Here is a 19,549-nt window from a genome sequence, read left to right as displayed (position 1 = left end):
TCCCAAGAAAGCACAGAAGCAAAGGCCACAAGGGCTGCAGCAGGGAAGAGGCAGCCCCGTGGGAGGCTGGGCACCAGCTGGGCACAGGATGGTACTTCCCCACCTCCCATGTGAGGGCTGCTGTGAGGTTTACAATTCATAAAGTGTGTGAAAATAGGCAAGTAAGTAGGTGAGATATTGAAAGACCAGCTTCAGTTAAAATGTGCCATCTTCCACAGAGGCGACACCCCCACCTGATGCCCTCCAAAACACCAGCGTGTACAGTGTATATGAAGACTTTTTAGATCCATGTCTGTATCCGTTGAGTTCATGGTGGAAGGTCTAGCCTCAGACTCAGTGGTTAGAATTAAGCCACATATATGGTAAAAGAAACCAAGGACAAGGTTTACATACTGATACTAATCAATTCCTCTGTGGGCATTTAATTCCAAAAAGTTGGCATGAGTCAAGCCCATGCCAGGTGTTAAGAGTGGGCTCCAGTTGGTGCTGGGGCCATGCTGGGAGTGATGGATTCCAGCCCCCGACACAAGTCCAGGAAGTGGAGGGGCCCGTACAGGATCCCAACTCAGCAGGACTCCATTTCACAGGAGAATATGTGTGGGTATCACATGTTCCTAATTACCACCCAGAAAGTTGGTGCTTACCTGGTCCCTCAAAGGGCAAGAGTGCGGATGGAATAGGGTCCTTAGCACCCAGTGGAATGAGGTAGAGGTTCTTGATGTGCCTGGTCTTATTAGGTACAACACCAAAACGGCCACGACTGCTCAAGTAGGAGTAGAGAGAAACATAGGCAACCTTTTCTTCCTCTGTCAGGGGATGAAAGCGGATCAGACAGAGCTCCTACAATGCAAACAGAGGACAGGGGAAAGACTTTACCTGTGGCCATCCGAGGAAAGCATCTGCTTTAAAATTTGTACCCAAACCTCAAAAGTACAGCCTGAAATGGGAGATTTTAGCAATTCTGATTTTGACTTTCATAGCCTTATTATCCAACATTTGAAATAATGAAATAATGAAGTAGTAAAAGAAATTCACAATCAAGCATCCAACTTCTTGACTCAAGTCTTGGTTTCAGCAGGATACCCTTTAAAATGACTTCTACTCACAGCCTCAATTTCAGAGAACTGTCCTGTGAGAGGCACAGGCCATGCAAGGTGTAGGCCTACCCACGTCTGCAGCAAAGTAAGCTTTCCCGCACGCACAGCGGCTGTGGGCACGGTGAGCAGCTGCACGATCTGCAGCCATTCCCTGTGTGTCTCCACATGGGAGGGTTAAACTAGGCACAGGGTCTAAACCCTCTTGGGAATCTGATGGAAAACTGTACATACAGACACACGCAGCTGTAGCTAAACCTCAGGGGTTCCCCGAAAATCAAAACCCATTCAAGAGCCCAGGCTGGGTGCCTTTTGCCAGATCACCTCCAAATTCCCATTGTACTCCTTCAATCATAAAAAAATAAACATAAAAATGAGGAAATAAAGTTTTTACATTTTTTTTACTAAAATGTAATCATATAGACATGACTACAGTAAAGAAAAAAAAACCCTTCTATCAGTGTATTTCTCAAACACACCATCACACAGGAATGTAACTATATAAACTTACTTTAACATTCACCTGAAAGTTTCTAGTAAGTTGCAGGCTGACATTCCAACTGTTAACCATCAAAATGAAAGGTTAAAAAAGATGTTTAAATAAGCTCTATGTTCCATTGTTGCAGAGACTATACTATAAGCGGATACCTTAGACACAGAAGACTTGAGTTCACCAACATAATCCCAAACCATCTTCGGTGCGATCCTCCCACCGATGTGAATTGTGTTGGGCAAGTCCTAAATAAAAAGTACTTTGAGTAAATCACCTGTGAAACTCTAGTGTTCAAAAAGAGACTAATGTAGTCACATGAAGGCACCAAACAACCCAAACTTCAAGAAAACAACAATTCCAAGGAAAATGGTGATAACCGTATTAAATACTGACTGGTGAACTACCATCCAGGATTACGAGCTCCCAAACCCAAAGGTGGTATAATAACCTTCTGACAAACAGCATTGTTTAGAAACTACTGCACAACCTTTTTATGTTATCTTTTGTGAACACACACACACACACACATACAGTAATGATTCAGTTATTACCAGGATAACTGACTTGCCACTCCTTCCTAAGGTCATAAATTCTAGTGCCATCTTTGTTAACTTTGAAAAATGAAAGACCTATCAGGAGGTTACACCTGCCACCCACACTATGCAGGTTACAGACGCCTGGCCATGCTGGTGGCTGGGCACACACGTGTGGTAAATGCCCTTGCTAAACAGATCACTGCTAAATAGATCACTGGGCTGCCCCACTGCTCAAATTTCTGCTCTGTGCAAACCTGCTGGCCCACTGCGGCAACCATTATCTTGCTTTCAGACGTACTTAAGTAACCAGGCAGCCAGCGTAAGAGTGTCACATGTCTACCTGTAGTAGAGGAAATCCTGTGAAAGACACATACACACAAGCACACACACATATACTCTTCGTACTAACCTCACTGAGATAATCAAAACACCCAGAGACAGGATATGCTTTAGTGACAAATTCTGCTACACTTTTCATGTTAATAAATCCTTTCCAAACAGTGTTCAGTTGAGATAAAAAGTGGGTCGTATCTCCTTCTTCAGAGGAATGTGACTCAGAGACACTGTAAAACAAAACCATGAAAAATAAGGAAATCTGTGTACAATGAGAATTTCAAAAGAATGAAGACCATGTGTTTAAAAGTAAAAATTCCTGCAAGTTTTGGTAGCTTACTTTTGCCAATTAAATGTTTTAATCATAAGGATATAAATAGACATTTTGGTCAAAGAACAAATAAACTGAATTGTATTTCTGAGTAAAATTAAGAGTTGAAATCACCAATTGCCTCCATTCATTAGTTCAAAAGAAAACTTCATTGGCTCTTTCAGACTATATCTGAAATACACACCTGATATTCTGTGATGGAACTGACAAGTGTCCTGGGTCAGGGGATGAGGACGGCTTAGCCAGTATGAACCTGGGCACCGTCACAGAAGTCAAAGCAGGCATTGGTGTGTCTTGTTTGGTTTCTACCACGTGGGCACTGTCTGGCTGGGCTGCTGTGGAGGCTGTGACTGTGCACGATCCACTTGGACCAGTCCTGGAGTCCCAGCTTGACATAATGACCGAGGTGATCACTGCATTCCCACGGCCTTCCAGTGGGGAGAGCTCAGGAATGACATCTCCTGGGGGCCCAGAGAAATACTTTCTCTTCAGGTTTGGATGAGAAGCACTTTCCAGGTCTGGCTCAGAAGCATTTCTGGGCAGAGTTCCTGGTGTTCCTTCATCAGCTGAGTTAGGAACTGGATCAGATGGAGAGCTGACACACTTGGATTTTAAGTCTTCTTTCTTAGCAGAAGCCAACAATTTCTGTTTTTTCAGAGGTGGCTCATCTTCTGATGAGGAAATGTGAACTGAGGTAGATGAGGAAAGACATGGTGAGAAATCTGACACATCCAAGAGCACAGCGTGCTCATGAGCAGATAATTGCTTACGAGAACCCAAAAGCAACAATGCAAAGAGAGGACCTAACTTCATGAACTCCAGAAATCCATTCTACCCTTTTTGTTTGTTTGTTTAAACTCACCTTTACAAGGATTAGTGATTTTAAACAAAATCCAGTTTAACATTATCCCCAAATTATGCTCACCTGTACAGATTTTACAATTTAGATTAAAAAGTTGCGCCTCACGGTGGCTTGTTGTGTCTTTCAACAAACTGCTACGGACGTCCAGAAGGGGCTGGGGGCTTTTTTCAGGGACAGCTTGTACTGATTCTTGCTGTTCCTCAAAGAAAACAAAAAGGTAGGTCATTTATTTTCCAATGCCACTTCCAAATTAACAGCACACATGAAAAAAGGTGGATGTGATGAAGAACCGGTAGACGAAAAAAAAAGGACCACTGGATACAAGTCCTTCAGAAGTAATGAAATTATATATATTTGTTATAAGCTCAGTGTCCTGCCCAATAATTTAAGACACCTAAAAACATTTGGAATGGAGAAATTTTACTCTATCTTTTCTGAAACCTGAAAATACCAAAATGCTCACACCTAAGTCTGACATGGGTGTAGAATCTTTTATACTGGGAATGGTTTCCTGTTTTTACTGTCAGTCTTTTTGCCTTCATGGCAAAATTTAGTTCTGGATTCTATCACCTAAAATAAAAAAGACAAAAATCAAGCCCTCCACCTTGTTTTCCAGGAGGAAAGCATATCACTCCTGCAAACAGTGTATTATTTGACTTCTGGTAAAGTTAAGTCTCTGGTATCTGAAGCAGCCATTCTGAGTCAGTACTCACAGATGTCATCAGTTTCTCTTTCCTCTGGGAAATTTCCTTAGATCCAAGTTCTTCTGGCTTCATTCTCACAAGTTTTGCCAAAGAGATTTCTCCACGCAAAACACGACGGAACAGTCCCTATAAAGAAACATCATTCATTCATTCATCCATTCATTCAAACAATATCTGTGTGTGTTAATGTGGAGGCTACAGAAACAACAAAGCAGCACAAGAAGCTCTGCCTGGAGGTTCAAGGACCACTGGACAAAAACCAAAGCTTTCAATGGAAGGCTGCACTGCACAGAGCCCTGCAGAGGCGCGAACTCACCTGCCTCCCAAAGCAGTCCCTTGAGAGCACGCGCCAGGCCGCCCAGCTGAGAGCAAATGGAGGCACAGAAAACATGTGTTTCAAACTCAAGCAAGGCCCATGTTGCACTGATTCTTCTTTAAAAAATAAAAAGTCACCTCCGCAGGAAAAACAAAATCATGTACACAATTTGGAATACAGGTCAGAAATATACAGTATTAGGAATACAGACAGGAAGAAATGACTTGTGCTGGGGGGCTGTTAACCACGCTGAGATGCAGAGTATCTGACCCTGGTTCTACTGCACAGCTAAGAGCTCAGAGAGTGACACAGAGGACCAGAAGACTGTGAGCCCTGGAGGCAGGAGGCAAGAGACTGTACCAGACAAGCAGCTCAGCCTTCTCAGATTCCATTTCCATTTTCATCGCAGGAGAACAACCCCCACTCCATGGCTGCTATGAGGACTGAGCTGCCCTGCAGCACCCATCGAAATGATGAGAACTGGAGGGGCTGTTCCTTATTATTACTGTGAAGTAGCCCAAATTGTCGGGCTCACTCAAGTGATGATGAGAGAAAAGAAAATAAGGCAGAAAAGGCTGTCTGTAGCCAGAATATGGACACACCCATATTCTAGATTAAAGAATCTGTACTTTACTTTAGAGCAAATGAAGGGATGGACATGTGATTTGGCACTGCAATGTTTAGAAGAGGCTAATCTGGTGAAATAAAAGATGAACTTCAGCCACTGAGATCACTGACAAGAGTCCACTTAAGGTAGGGAACAGAAAGATCCGCAAGTAACACCAAGTACATGGGGGCATACAGAAGTGTCACAGAGGATAAAAATAGTTTTTAACTTTCATGGAAAGAATATAAATGTTGCAAATGCTCTTTGATGTATGACTCTGAAACTCAGCTAATAGAAAACAGACACCAAGTTTCCCTCTGTGTCAGGAATATTGCAGTACACAGAGACCACACACACCTGATTTTTAGGATCCTTGAGGTTGAACAGGAGGCTGCGGTATTTTCTCATGTAGCGAATATCTGTAACTTGAAACAAGTTAAACATTTCCTTCTCCAGATGAAGGGCGATGTTTCCTACTTCTTTCTCTGTCATGATTAAGTCATCACTGTCACTGACTCTGAATGGAATGCAAAAGAAACTACATAAAACCCTTGAATTTGGATACATTACATTTTTGAAACAGTGGGGCAATCTCAAAATGATCACGCCATACATGGAAGAGCTTCCACAGATAAAAGCCAAGGACAACAGCCCACCTTTTCCACAAAATCTCTTTCAAGGAGCATCTTATATTCTGCCGAATTTGTGAACTGGGCTGTGACTGGGCAGGGCTCCAGGTCCCAAGGTGTCCTGGGACTGGAGAGGCCACAGGAAGAGAAGTTGTTACCGGCTTCCCAATGGCTCCAACCAAAGCAGCAGATGCAGGGAACTGTCTGGAAGCCACCGTCTGCATGACAGCAGAAGTGCCACCTGATGGGGTGCCCGAGAGCCACGGCTTTTGTGAGATGGTGCCCTTGAAGCTAGAGGGTGCCTTTTTAATGGCCGGTTTGGCTGCTGCCACATTAGCAAATGGAGGAGACATCTTTGGAGCGAGATGTCTTGGTGATGGTCGTTTGCCCACCAAGCAGCCCGGGGAGGCTTTTCTCTTTGAGGCTGAGGCCACCGCTGCCTTCTCCTCTGCTCTTCCATCTGCCTTCCTGGCTGCAAGAGAGAGCACAGGTGTGCAGGTGACACAGGAGAACAGGCTTCAAAGCACGCCCACCCTTAACTAGCAAGAGCTTACTAGGCATTACTGAATAGGATACATCTAGAAAAAAGGATTTTTAAAATCTTAAAATTCAGAAAAGAAGCATAATTAAGGGCTGTCAGCAGTATTTATTATAGACTATGGCTTATTTCAGAGAGAAAAATGCTTTATTATTTTATTATATTAAAGCTTTTACTTTGACCAACAAACTCCATAATCAAAGACTCAATTTACTCCTCAGTTGAGCTTTAAAACTGAAGGACAAACTTCATTTTACCAAAAAAACAAATAAAAATACCCTACATAGGTTTAGGATAGCACTACAGAATTCAAGTGCAATTTTTTTGTAAACTTGAGTTTCAAAACTCTTTTCAGGAAGGGTAAACAGACGCGTGCTCCTTACATGCACATTCAACCCCGAGTGGACCTCTGTGGCAACCACATCTGAGCCGGGGGGTGTTCACATGCCACACTGTCCTACTAGACGAGTCACTTGTAGGTGATGCCATTAATGAAATATGGAAAGGTGAGAGGAATTTGCAAGATGGGGAAAGTCAATCATGTTTCCATACTAAGAATTGGCAACCAACAACATAATAATGTTGCTTTGTAAATGTCCCCCTTTAAAGCCCTCTAGTCATTATTCAATTAATGTGGTAAACAGTAAATTAGTGCTTTTAATTAAAACAAGGATTATAGTCAAAAGCTCAAAAAAAACCCTCAAAAGCCCCCAACTTGCACAAAAACCTTTACATGCCAGGAAAGAACCCATTGCATTATAATCCTATATAGTCCACCAGAACTCAAAGATCAGAACTGCAGCCCCTCAGCTAGGCAGGGGCTCTGGTGCAGACGGCATGTCAGTGGATGATGCTTGTTTGGCAACAGTACATGAAAAAATGCTCAGCATCACTAGTCATCAGAGAAATTCAAATCAAAACCACACCGAGATATCATCTCACTCCAGTTAGACTGACCATTATTAAAAAGACCATTAATAACAAATGCTACTGAGGATATGGGGAAAGGAGAACTCTGCTACAACGTTGGTGGGGCTGTAAATTAGCACAGCCACTATGGAAAACAGCAAAGAAGCTTCCTCAAATACAGAGAGCACTACCATATGATCCAGCAATCCCACTACTGTATATATATCCAAAGAAATGGAAATAACTTCAAAGGGTTACCTGCACTCCCACGTTCACTGCAGGTTTATTTACAATAGCCAAAATATAGAACCAACCTCCATGCCCATCGACTGATGACTGGATAAGGAAAATGTGATACATGTACACAATGGAATACTACACAGCTATAAAAAATGAATGAAATTCTGCCATTTGTAACAACCTGGATGAGTCTGGAGAAAATTATGTTGTGTGAAATAAGCCAGACAAGGATAGATAAATACCACATGCTCTCACTTATAACTAGGTGCTAAGAAAGAAAGAAACATAGAAGCAAAGTAACAAAGAAACAGAAAAGACTACAATTCCTTGAACTTTCAGAAGGACAGAAGAAACTAACGGTTACTAGAGATGTGGGGACGGAGGGAGGGAGTTTGGGGCATGATGGATCAGGTAAAGGGCATAAAGAAAAATCACGATTTGTAATAATGAATATGCTAATAACAATATTTTTAAAAGTAAGACACTTTAAATACAAAAAGAATGTCATTATTGGCTTTCAAGAAAATTCCAGCTATGTGGATTACATTAAAAACCAGCTGTCAAGCTAAATCCTTTATCAGAACAAATTTTGGTATTTCGTCAAATTGGGAGGAGAATGCTGGTTTAGATGTACAATGTCTGGTTACTCCCAGCCTCATTTATTTGTCACTGACAACTCTGGGAGAGACAGAGAAAATGGCTTATGCAACTTGTAAAAAAAACCACAGACACACCCTCCACCACTAGCTTTAAATTTCTACAAAACGATCTTGGGATCTGGTATTCTACCATATGTTTGTTTTAGTAAAAGGAAATTTACTCATGATTTCAATGCAATGTTCTTCTGGAGCCAATGCCAGAATTTATCCTTGAGGACACATGTTCTCCTGGATCCATTTCACACTGTGCCTGGCCACCTGCGTGGCACACACACATGAGCGGGAGGACAAGGCTTTCAGATGGGGAACTCACACAAGCAATTATCTGGGTTTACATCTGCAGGCTATTAAGGTTTTCCTTTTCAACTTCCACAGCTAGAATTAAACTGCAGAAATCTGTTTTCTACTTAAAATCTGTTCACATCCCAAATGTTTTAAGTTACTTAACAAGACTTTAGGGAGTCCAATATACTGGGAATTGTGTCTGTAAATATAAAGACCAGGAACTTCCATTCCAAAATTGTAATAAAGCACAAATACGTTAGAAAAGAATTTTTAGCCCACTTCATGCGTTGAGTAATGGGGGGTAAACAGTGGAAACAAAGAGAGGCAATATGGAAGCAAACAGATATAATAACACAAGAGAAACACCATTTTCTTGGGGAGAACTAAAAAGCAAACTGTGTCTGTAAACTAAGGAAATTATACAGAAATCCACCCCCCCAAAATTTACAAAAATTGCATGTTAATCGCATCACCTTGAGAATGTGAAGGATAATTTAACAGGCAGGGCACCTCCTTAAGCAGGAGCAGAGAGCTTCCTGCACAGCAAGGCCCAGTTCACTGAGCAGCTATACCTGTGCCCACACACCGAGGGCAGCACCAGCCATGTGGGAGCAGAGGATGTTGTCAAGGCCACCTCCACAAGCAGCAGCAATGCTCAGCTCTACACCACAGGACTTCTCACAATGTACACAGTCACACAGACTGGAAATGGACCCGATATCAGCCTCAGGACCCCCGCCCCCTGAAAGCATTTCTGCAGCCAGTCAGGGAGACAAGGGTCTTCATGGGGTGCAGTTATGATGGGCTGTGTACATGCTGCCCCCTCCCACTATACCTGTCAGGACTCAGAGGATGTGCCCTGCTACCAAAAAGTCAGAGATGTTTGGTGGGAGAGAGAGGCAGAGGCACATTGAACTTGAATTATTTTACCCATGACCCTACTCTCCTCCCAATCATCATTTGGAAAAATGACATTTCTGGGGAAACAGAAAATGATCACAAGCAAGTAGTTAAAATATATGTCCCTTATAAATTTTAGATATCAATCAATTTCAATTTTGAGATGTAGAGATGTGCTGGGAAGGTTAATTAGCCATATCAGTGTCAGTGAAAAGCTGATGGAAGAAGTGGGAAAGGCCAAAGGAGAAAACCTATGAGTACAGAAATTACCCTCTCTGATCTGGACTTCCATCCATCCCTGTCCCCCCTCAAAAAGTGAGTGAGGTAGGAGATTACTTCCCCATCTTTTCCTCTCTCCAGTGTGCACAGTCTCCTCAACCCCCACACTTGGAGTATTGGGGTCAGCTCTCCAATTCTGGTCAACACAGAGAAAAACTAACCAAACTGAAATTAATCATCCAAATTATCTCTTCTGCGGTTATTTATACCCCCCAGTTTTTCTTTCCTTTACTGTTAAGTGCATATAATCAATTTAATTAAAGCATTTTAGCATAATGTTAAAAAGTGACTGCTCCAATCCCTTTCATAGATATGGGATACTTATTTTAACATCTGTTCATTGGCTCTAAAAGTGCTGTTTTGCACAGGTGCTATAATTGGATGAACATATGAGACATGCTATTTGCTGGCTTGAAATTCTCAGCTCAAACAAGCTAAGGTGTATGGAGATTCATTATAACACAGTAACAGGTTAACTCAATTGGGATTCCATTTCTTACGTCTTGGGCTGCTTACATAACCAAAAGGAATTACTTTTTTTATATACATATATAGACCACAATAGATCTAGCACCTACCTATACAAGTACCGCCCCGCCAAGTGATGTGTTCAAAGGACAATAAAAAGGAAAACACAGAACACATTTATAATCCTGAAATCTAGGGCTATTTAATCTTTTTGGTGTTTATTTTTTAAGGCACAAAATGCACTATGAACACCATAAATAAGAACTGATTTGACCATAGTTTTATGATAGAATAAAATGTATCAGATGGATTGAATTTAAATTTTTAATTTAATGGTGCAGCATTAGTCTCAGAAACAAGATGCATGATCGAATCAACAAGCTGCGTGATCTCATCGGGTTTAATGGATCTATTTGGAATATCCTCATTACATTAATTTGAAATGTATGCCAGGGTATGACCTTCAATAGTCTGATCTTTCATAATAGCTTAAGAAATAAGCCAGGAAACCAGTCACACTTAGAATTCTCAGCACTTTCTCTTTAGTGAGGACACCCTGCGGTTCCACATGGGCAAGCACACCCCTCACTCACTGTGGGATCTACAGAGCAGCAGTAAATGCCCTTCAAAATTCAAATGCATGTTATCTGGGTGTGTAGTATATGAGTAGGACATGAAAAAACTCCCACCTGTCCAGTCAGAGTTAAACTTAACTCCTGAAAAGCATACCTAAGTTGAATACGAGATGCAACACTAATTTGAAGAGGTTCACAGAACATATAAAAAAAAGTGCTGATTTTATGTGCTGAGATTGGATCATGTGGGAAAACTTAAGTTTCATATGGGCTGTAAGAAGATTAACTGATGTCTGGACAATGAGGAGTTTTAAATGCTGGGCAGTCTATCTATTCAGATTTTGCTGAAGACAATACAAACGCTTATCAGAGCCTGATAAGGAAAACAGATTTAAAAACTTAATCATCAAGGTGAAACATTTACTAATGAGGTTTGTACACCTTTTTGGAAAACACTAACTGGAAGTCCCAAGAGATTAGAGATAGATCATCAGTGTCAGGAGGCATCTTGCACATGGGCATTCCCTTCCAGCACTGATGGTGCAGCCAGTGTTTATGAACAGCATTAAAACACAACTGTAACCCCCAGTCCTGGACAGGCTCAGGAAATGGCTATCTGGAAAGAGTGGGAGGGGTCCAGGAGGCCAGCCCCCAGGTGATACATACGTTTGCACAACAGTGATGACGAGACAGTGGAAGTCTTTTCCAGCTTTACTGCACTGTAATTGTGGTTGCTTGCCCAGGACGGCATGCTGCTTTCACAAGTTGTCTCCTTCCCGAGGGATTTGCTCCTAGAAAAAGCCACCACCGCCTTCTTCACTGTGCCTTCTTTTTTTTCTGGAGCTGGTCTCTCATGCAGAGAAGAGCTTTTAATGCCTCCCTGGATAATAAGTAAAACCCCAATTATTAAGAAGGCCAGAAAGTACACCTCCACTTCATTTCACTGAGAAAGGAAGGTCATAATCCTATACCTTCTTTGGGTCATCTACCCTGAGTCTGCACACCACATTTGCCTAGCAGCAGTCTGGCTACCTTTGCACATTGAGCTAACACTTAGCACTCCCACCTCTTATTCAGGATTCCAACTTTTTGAGTGACAAGAAGATCCCTGACACAGGACCCCCTGTAACCTTGCTGAGGTATGAAAGCAGTGACACAGGATGCGCGAAGAGCACAAATGATGTTTCTTTATCCTCTGCCAGGCCCAGGGCATGCTTGGTGCAGCCATTTTCCTCCTGGGTGCAGCAGCAACCACTTCTTTGTCAGTTCTATGATTTAAAACTACCAACTTTAAAAATTAAGTCACCTAAAAGTAAAATAAGCATTTGAAAATAATCAAGAAAACTCTCCAAGCAGTGTTAGTTACACTTTGCTTGTCATAAATGTAACATCAACCTGAGCCCCAGGACAGGCCTGAGAGAAGAACCTGTGATTTCCAGCAATCCCTGAATTCTCCCCAAATTCCACAGAGTACCAAGGGCAGCCTCATCCACCTGGAAGCAGGCAAGAAGCAGAGCATACCTGGAGTCCAAGGCAGGACCTGAGGGCAGCATCTCCTGCCTGGAAGCAGACACGGAGCACACTAAAAAACCCCTTCCACATGGGTGGGCCACCACAGCCACTACCACAGCCATGGCTGCTGCAAAAGCAGCTCAAGACCACCACAGTATCACAGCTGTCATGCAGACAGCCTACCAGATACCTAACGGCATTGACACCAGTGGAGTGTGGAAAAAGAAGAGTACAGCCTTCTCTTCAAAGCCCACTCCAGAGTAACAGAAGCAGCAGCAACTATTCTCTAACAGATGACCAGACATAAATATAGAGATACTAGAAATATGAAAATCCAAGAAAATATGACACCACCAAAAGAATACAGTAACTCAGCAATACCAGACTGTATATAGGAAGAAACCCTTGCAAGGACGTAAGGGGTATTATGAGCAACAATCTTAAAGGAACACACTGACATAAGAGAAGACTCAGACAACATTAAAAAATGAGAAAAAAAATCTATGATATAAGGGAGGAAATTTACAAAGAGATTAATATCTTATAAAAGAATGATCAGAACTCATGGAACTGAAAGATTCACTCAACGAAATAACACAGTGAATAGCCTTAAGCAGCAGGATAGAACAAGCAGAAGAAATGATTTCTTATCTTGAAGATGAGCGTTTTAAAAATTACCCAGGCAGGAAAAAAAGAAAAAAGAAAGAAAGAAAAGAAAAAAAACCTTTAAAAAAGGAAGAAAATCTAAGAGAGCTACAAGGCAACCTTAGGCACACAAAAATTCAACTCATGGGTGTTCCAGAAGAGGAGGAGAAATGAAAAGGCATGGAAAACCTATCCAATGAAATAATAATGGTAAACTTCCCAGGAACAGGGAGAGACATGGACCTCCAGACCCAGGAAGCTCAAAGATCCCCAAACAGATTCACCCCAATAATCCTCTCCAAGACACACAGTAAGTAGTCAAACTGGCAAAGCTCAAAGACAGAGAATATTTTAAAAGAAGCAAGAGAAAAGCATCAAGTCACCTATAAGGGAGCCCTTATCAGACTAACAGCAAACTTTTCAACAGTAACTCTGCAGGACAGAAGGAAATGTGATGACATACTGAAAATACTAAAAGAAATAAACTGCCAGAGAAGCACACCATATCCTGTAAGGCTATCCCTCAGAAATGAGAGAGAAATAGTGTATTTTCCAGACAAAAATTGTGGGAGTTTATCACCATGTCACCAGCCCTGTAAGAAATCCTCAAGGGAGTCCTACACCAGCAATTCAAAAAATAGTAATCACCCATCTTACTAGCCATAGTTCTGTTGAAACTGCTTCTTACAAAATTCAGTCTTGGTAGGTGATGTGTTTCAAGAAATTTATTCATTTCATCTAGATGATCTAATTTGTTGACCAACAATTATGCATAGTATTCTCCTATAACCCTTTTGATTTCTGTAAATTTCATTGTAATGACCCCTCTTTCATTTCTGATTTTAGTTATTTGAGTTTTCTTTTTTCTTAGTCTACCTAGACAAAGGTTTGCCAATTTTATGGATCTCATCAAAGTACCAACATTTACTTTCATAGATTTTCCCTACATTTTTTTCTATTTTGTTTCATTTTCTATACTCTAATTTTTATTATTTACATTCTTTGCTTGGTCTGGGCTTAGTTTGCTCTTCATTTTCTAGTTTCCTGAGGTGCAAAGGTGATTGCTGATTTGAGATCTTTCTTTTTTACTAATATATGTATTTATATTAAATAAACTTCTCTTTTAGCAAAAAATAAAACATAAGTAAATAAATAAAAACAGGTAAGCTATGGAGACAGTAAAAAGACCAGAGGTTATGGAGGAGGAATGGATGAATAGGTAGAGAGGATTTCAAGGCAATGAAATTCTGTGACAGTATCATGGTAGACATACATCATTAAACATCTGTCCAAACCCACAGAATACACAAAAAAGTGTGAACTCTAATGTAAACTGTGGTCTTTGGATGACGCTGATGTATAAATCCGTTTCATTAATTGTAACAAATGTACCACTTTTTTGGGCAATGTTGCTAATGGGACAGGCTACACATGTGTGGGTCAGGGGTATACATGGGAAATCTCTGTACTTCCTGTTCAATATTGCTGTGAACCTAAAACTGCTCTAAAAAGTAAAGTCTATTAAAAATAAATGAATAAAAATAATAAACAAACAATCTTGTGAGTGAGGTCTCAAATGAAGAACACAGACTTGTCCAGAGCTCACCTCCCTCCCAACTGCCCTGTGTGTCTACTCTCTATACAAACTCCATCGGGTGACTACCAACTCTTTTATTCAAGACTGCTGCCAGTGTCCTGAAGTCTTATGTTCTCCATGCAGCAGTGAGTTAGCTGCTTTTGCTTTACTGCATTTATATGACTGAATTTCAGCTAATGGGTTATGAAAAAAAATAGGTGGAAAAGGTGGAAGACAAAGGTAAAGGTGATACTATCTGCAGTACATCTGTATCTGCTTTCCCTTACATTCTACAAATAAATAAAAAAACAAGTCTCAGGGGGAAACACTGTTACACAAATTTTGCTCCAATTGTTCAAAGGGTGGTCTGAGTCAACTTACCTGAACACTATACTGTGCAAGACGGAGCTTCTCTGGCTTCATCTTGATCTTCTCCTTAGGTTTTGGCTTCTGTTCTTTGCCTGAACTTAAGCATTTCATAGTAGCTGCAGCATGTGTAAGAATGCGGTCCTTGCTGCAGTAGGCCAGGTTGGGCTGCACCACAGTGGAGCGCCCAGGTCTGGTACACTTGGAGGTGCCTGGAGCCTCTACCACCTGCAGAGCAAAACAGGGAGCTTCAGACAGTGTGCTTGCCAATTTCAGCAGTTAAAGTGCTGTGTAAAATCACTATGTGTAGTACCAAGCTCACTGTTTTTAATTAAGAGATGTCAATAATATTTTTAATATGAATAAAATCCTATCTTTACTTATTCAAACTACATGAGTGTATTTCCCCGAGGCAAGGTATTCACATTTTAACTGTCCTTCAAACCATCTGTAGTGGGCAGAACTCTAAGGTGACCCTTAGGACACCTGCCGCTGGTACATATGCTCTGTATAATTCCCTCCATCTTGAGCACGAGCAAGGTCCATGCACACGATGAGATTTCATACCCACAATCAGGTTCTCCTATAGGGCAAACGTGCAGTAATTGCACAGGTAAGCAAGGTCCCAAATGAGATGACCAGAAAGGACCCTTAAGAGAGAAACTGGCCTTTCCTAAAGAGAGGAGACTCCATTGCTGATTGTGAAATAAGCTACCCTGCTTTGGGAAGGCCAACCAACTTTAGGATCTGAGTACAGCTGCTAGATAAAATACGGGACACACAACTAAATCTGGATTTCAGATAAACAAACAAAAAATATTATATAAGTATGCCACAAAAATTGCATGGGACATACTTATATACTGAACAGCATGAGGGATTCTGGAAGGGGATCTTTCCCCTGCTGAGCCTCTGATGAGACAAGAGTCACAGCCTGACTGCAGTCCTGTTAAGATCCCAATCAGAGGGCCCAGTGAAGTCATGCCCAGGCTTGAGAACAACAGAAACTGAAACCATAAATGTGTGATGTTCTAAGCTAAGTTTGAGGTAGTGTGGTATATAGTAACAAAAACCTAATACATCACAAGATGTACACTTGGTTGCTTCTGTTTTGATGGTCAAGACTAAAATACACATGAAGGCATCCCTCAAATGTACTTAAGTGAAAACTTATTTCTCAAATTAAATAATTAACATAGTTACTTTTCTTCCACAGAATCTGTTTTACTTAGAATAAAGTTTTATATAAGCTTAAGTAAAACACATTGATGATAAAGATGAAATGGAGAAATTTTCCTATTAATTTTTCTTAATGACTGTGATTTTAACAGTAGTGTCATATTTCCATTTAGTCACTCTTAATACTTTCATGGCACATTTATTTAAATGGCTCAGTCCTTGCACTTCCACCTTGCAGCTAACAGTGCAAGAGTGTTCATAAGGCAGAGATGCTTTGAGACACAGCAACCTCAAAGCCTCCTGTTTGGTTGGCCCCAGTTAGAGGACAAGCTGCCAGGGTAGGGGTGGGCCAGGGACTCAGGAAGGCCCAGAGTGAAACATGCTCTGAGTCATGTCCCCTCATGGGCACTGGAATGGAGATTATGATTATGTGACATCTCTCCTCAACAGCAGAAGCTGACATATGTGGAAAAAATGATGAAGAATCACAGTCCCAGAGGGACATAAAAACCAGGTAGGAAGGAGTGTCAAGGAAATAGCCACAAGGCAGAGAAATGACACACTGAGCCAAGAATAGTGAGGGTCAGACTGATGCAGGCACCAAGACCACTCAGGGCTTCCCACACCAAGATGGCAAAAGAACCACAAGGCAGCTCGAGATGGTGTGTGTGGGTGGACAGGAGGGCACACGCATTTCAGCAATTCAAAAACAATGCTGCTGATACACATAAAATACATAAGTAACATCAAGAACATGGAAATAAAAGTGATTGTTAAGAATTAAGTGCACAACAGCTGATGAGGTAGGTACAGATGCTTGTCCAGATGGTGTGGGCAGGAGATGGGGGCAGAGCTCAGGAAGCCCCACCCAGATGCAGCACCTGTCTTGGTAGAAATTAGCTTATTTCAAGATAGAAACTTTCCCAACCTTGATATTTCTACCAATAGCAAGTCTGGAACCCATAAGTTCATCCCCTTAATGTTTACCTCAGTAGGCAAAATACTCACAGGCTGGCAAAGCTTGAGTTTTTTCTTGCCACTTGGATTTGCAGCTTTCTCAACTCTCCTCTTTATCTTTCGGTCTTCACTAGATTTTTGCTCCACTGTTCCTGTACTTGTAAACTCTGTGTCATCAGCATCTCCAGGTCTAAATTTAGTTTCCTGATGGTCTGTGGTTTCTGCCTTAGTCTCATCCTGCACTTGCAGAACGGTGCAGTTTGGGCAGATATAATCTTCCCTGTTCCTTTCCAGAAGCCTTCCTCGAGCCTGAGAAGCGCCCCCAGAATTGCCACAAAACCGTTCTTCACATCGGTCACAGCAACTCATAAACCTGAAATCATAAAATAATGATATTAGGAATGGGACGTGAGGGACAAACACTTACTTTTTGACAAATTAAGAAGTCCAATAGGTTTTAACATTCTATTGCTTAGAAAATGCAAATGTACATAAAAGTACAGAGAACGGAACAAAGAACACATATGTCCCTCTACTGATTTTACTAACATTCAACTAAATTTGTGTATCCTTTTTTGGCTGGAGTGAGCTATAGGCTTTCCAGGCATTGTACCCTAACTACTTCAGTATATGTCTCCTCAAAACAGCAGTGATGCCTTTGTCCCACCAACAAGCCAATAGAGATTCCTTAACACCAAAGTCTAGCGAAGACTCTGAGCTGCCCCCATGTCCACAATGGGGTTCCACCAGTCTGCACCTGGCCCTCCGCTGTCTCCCAAGGAACAGTCTATGGGAGCACTCTCTGACAGATTACTGAGACCACGTGTGGGGTACTCGGCAGCCACTGGCTGCACATGGCTGGGTGGGGGCAGGGAGCTTCTCACCTCCTCCCATGCTCATCACTTTGACTATAAACAGCCACATGTTGGGTGGCTACCACAGGGGAGGGGTGGCTCTAGGCAGGCCTTTCATTCCTTTTTTGATAATGATGAGTTCGTCTTTTTTGAATAAACAAATTATTCATCCAGCCTAGCTTTGTAACATTTAAAATCAAAACAAATATAAACACTATTCTCATCACCCGGATTTCTTTTAAAGCTGGGGCAGCCCATCCCTGTCCTCCCATGACCCACCTGTTGTTACGAGGCTGGAGACACATGCAGTCCAGGGTGTTGGGGTCGTGCAGCTCACATTCAGGCTTAGGCTTGCCCGAGTCCCTGCTCTCTTCACCTTTCACTTGCTGAGCTGCTGTCCTCTCCCGCTGACTCTCTTGGTCATCGGTCACTGCCTGGGACACAACCCTCTGGACAGTCTCTGGCTCTTGCTTGCTGGGCAGAGCATTCTCGACAGTATTTCCTGCCTTGACATGCACAGTGTCTGTGGGATTCTCCTCTCGATGCTTCTTTCTTAGGTGATTCTGGATGCCATTCAGGGGCCTGTCAGGTGGCTCTTGCTCTCGCTTTCTCCAAAGGCGATTCTGAAGCTCCTTCAAAGTCAGGCCATCACTGTCATTGTCGGAGGTGTCCTCCTTTTCCTTGCTTCCTCTGGCCTTTCCAGAAGAGGCAGGTCGCTCCTGTACACTCAAGGAACCAGAGTGGGGGCCACTTTTCATCTCAGAGGTACTTCCTATCCTCCCTTCCAAGGCAGTTTCAACATCTGGGACTGGACAAGACATTGGCTCACTGGAATCTTCAAAGGAGACATGAGCGTTCTTCCTTCCTTGGCACTGAACTATTGTAAGGGATTCCTCCACTGGCTCGGTGCACTGTGGCCACGTCCCACTGCATCCCAAGGCCAGGCTGTGCTGCCGTGGGGGCTGCTGCCCCTGTGAGCCTGCCTCCACATCTCCCACACTCTCTCGCTTAGCAACAGTTGTTCTTCCGAATCCCTTGGTTTTGATGAAGGCTTTCCTTGTGGGTTTGATCATCTCAGGTGCGTCCTCACTGCGCAGGTCACCTTTACCTTCCATACCTAATGAGAAAATGTAATCACATCATGACCAGCAAGCCACTGAGCAAAAAGATGACACAACCTCAACCACACACAAGAGGGAGCACAACCTGCCAAAATGTAAATAAGAACAGGATGAAATGGAACAATCCTCTACCTACAAGATGTGGGACTATGCATGAAGTAAGCCCTGTTGACCAGTGTTTCATGAAGTGTGGCACGTGAAGTGTGGCACATAAGATGATTTCAGGAGACTCATTAAAGAAACTTTAATAGTTACATATGTAATGTTTGGTAGGAAAAAACAGTCAGCAACTCAAATGTGTCCTGCTGCCATTTACCTGCTAAGGACAGGGCTTTACAAAACAGGGATCAGGGAACAAAGGAAATAAGCTCCAGCACAAGTTTGGTAAAGACATGATCACAGAGTGAGGTCGACAGCCAGCCAGCAAGGGGACTAGCCACATCTAATTGGCTCTGGAGTCCTAGGCTGCAGACCACCCTGCTGGAGATTACATGTAGGGGAGAGGACCAGCTGAGCCCTGGCCTTTAGCTGCCCTGACCCAGGACCAGGAGGGATGCTGCTCTTGGACCCTCCATACCAGC

At 42.3% G+C, this 19,549-nt stretch overlaps 1 protein-coding gene across 1 annotated transcript; it reads right to left on the bottom strand.

Annotated features, from left to right (window-relative positions):
* Positions 1 to 618: 618 nt before the first annotated feature.
* LOC134375661 (death-inducer obliterator 1-like) lies at positions 619 to 18,962 on the bottom strand. Its single transcript, XM_063094307.1, is given in 14 exon segments — positions 619 to 840; positions 1,743 to 1,832; positions 2,533 to 2,686; positions 2,972 to 3,476; positions 3,713 to 3,848; positions 4,113 to 4,166; positions 4,169 to 4,219; positions 4,363 to 4,479; positions 5,634 to 5,793; positions 5,933 to 6,377; positions 11,425 to 11,638; positions 14,873 to 15,085; positions 17,045 to 17,366; positions 18,127 to 18,962. Coding segments are annotated over 14 exon segments (3,519 nt in total).
* Positions 18,963 to 19,549: the final 587 nt, after the last annotated feature.

This window comes from Cynocephalus volans, chromosome 4, assembly GCF_027409185.1.
Source record: "Cynocephalus volans isolate mCynVol1 chromosome 4, mCynVol1.pri, whole genome shotgun sequence".
NCBI classification, from domain to species: Eukaryota; Metazoa; Chordata; class Mammalia; order Dermoptera; family Cynocephalidae; genus Cynocephalus; species Cynocephalus volans.
This window is presented reverse-complemented; position numbering and strand designations above follow the sequence as displayed.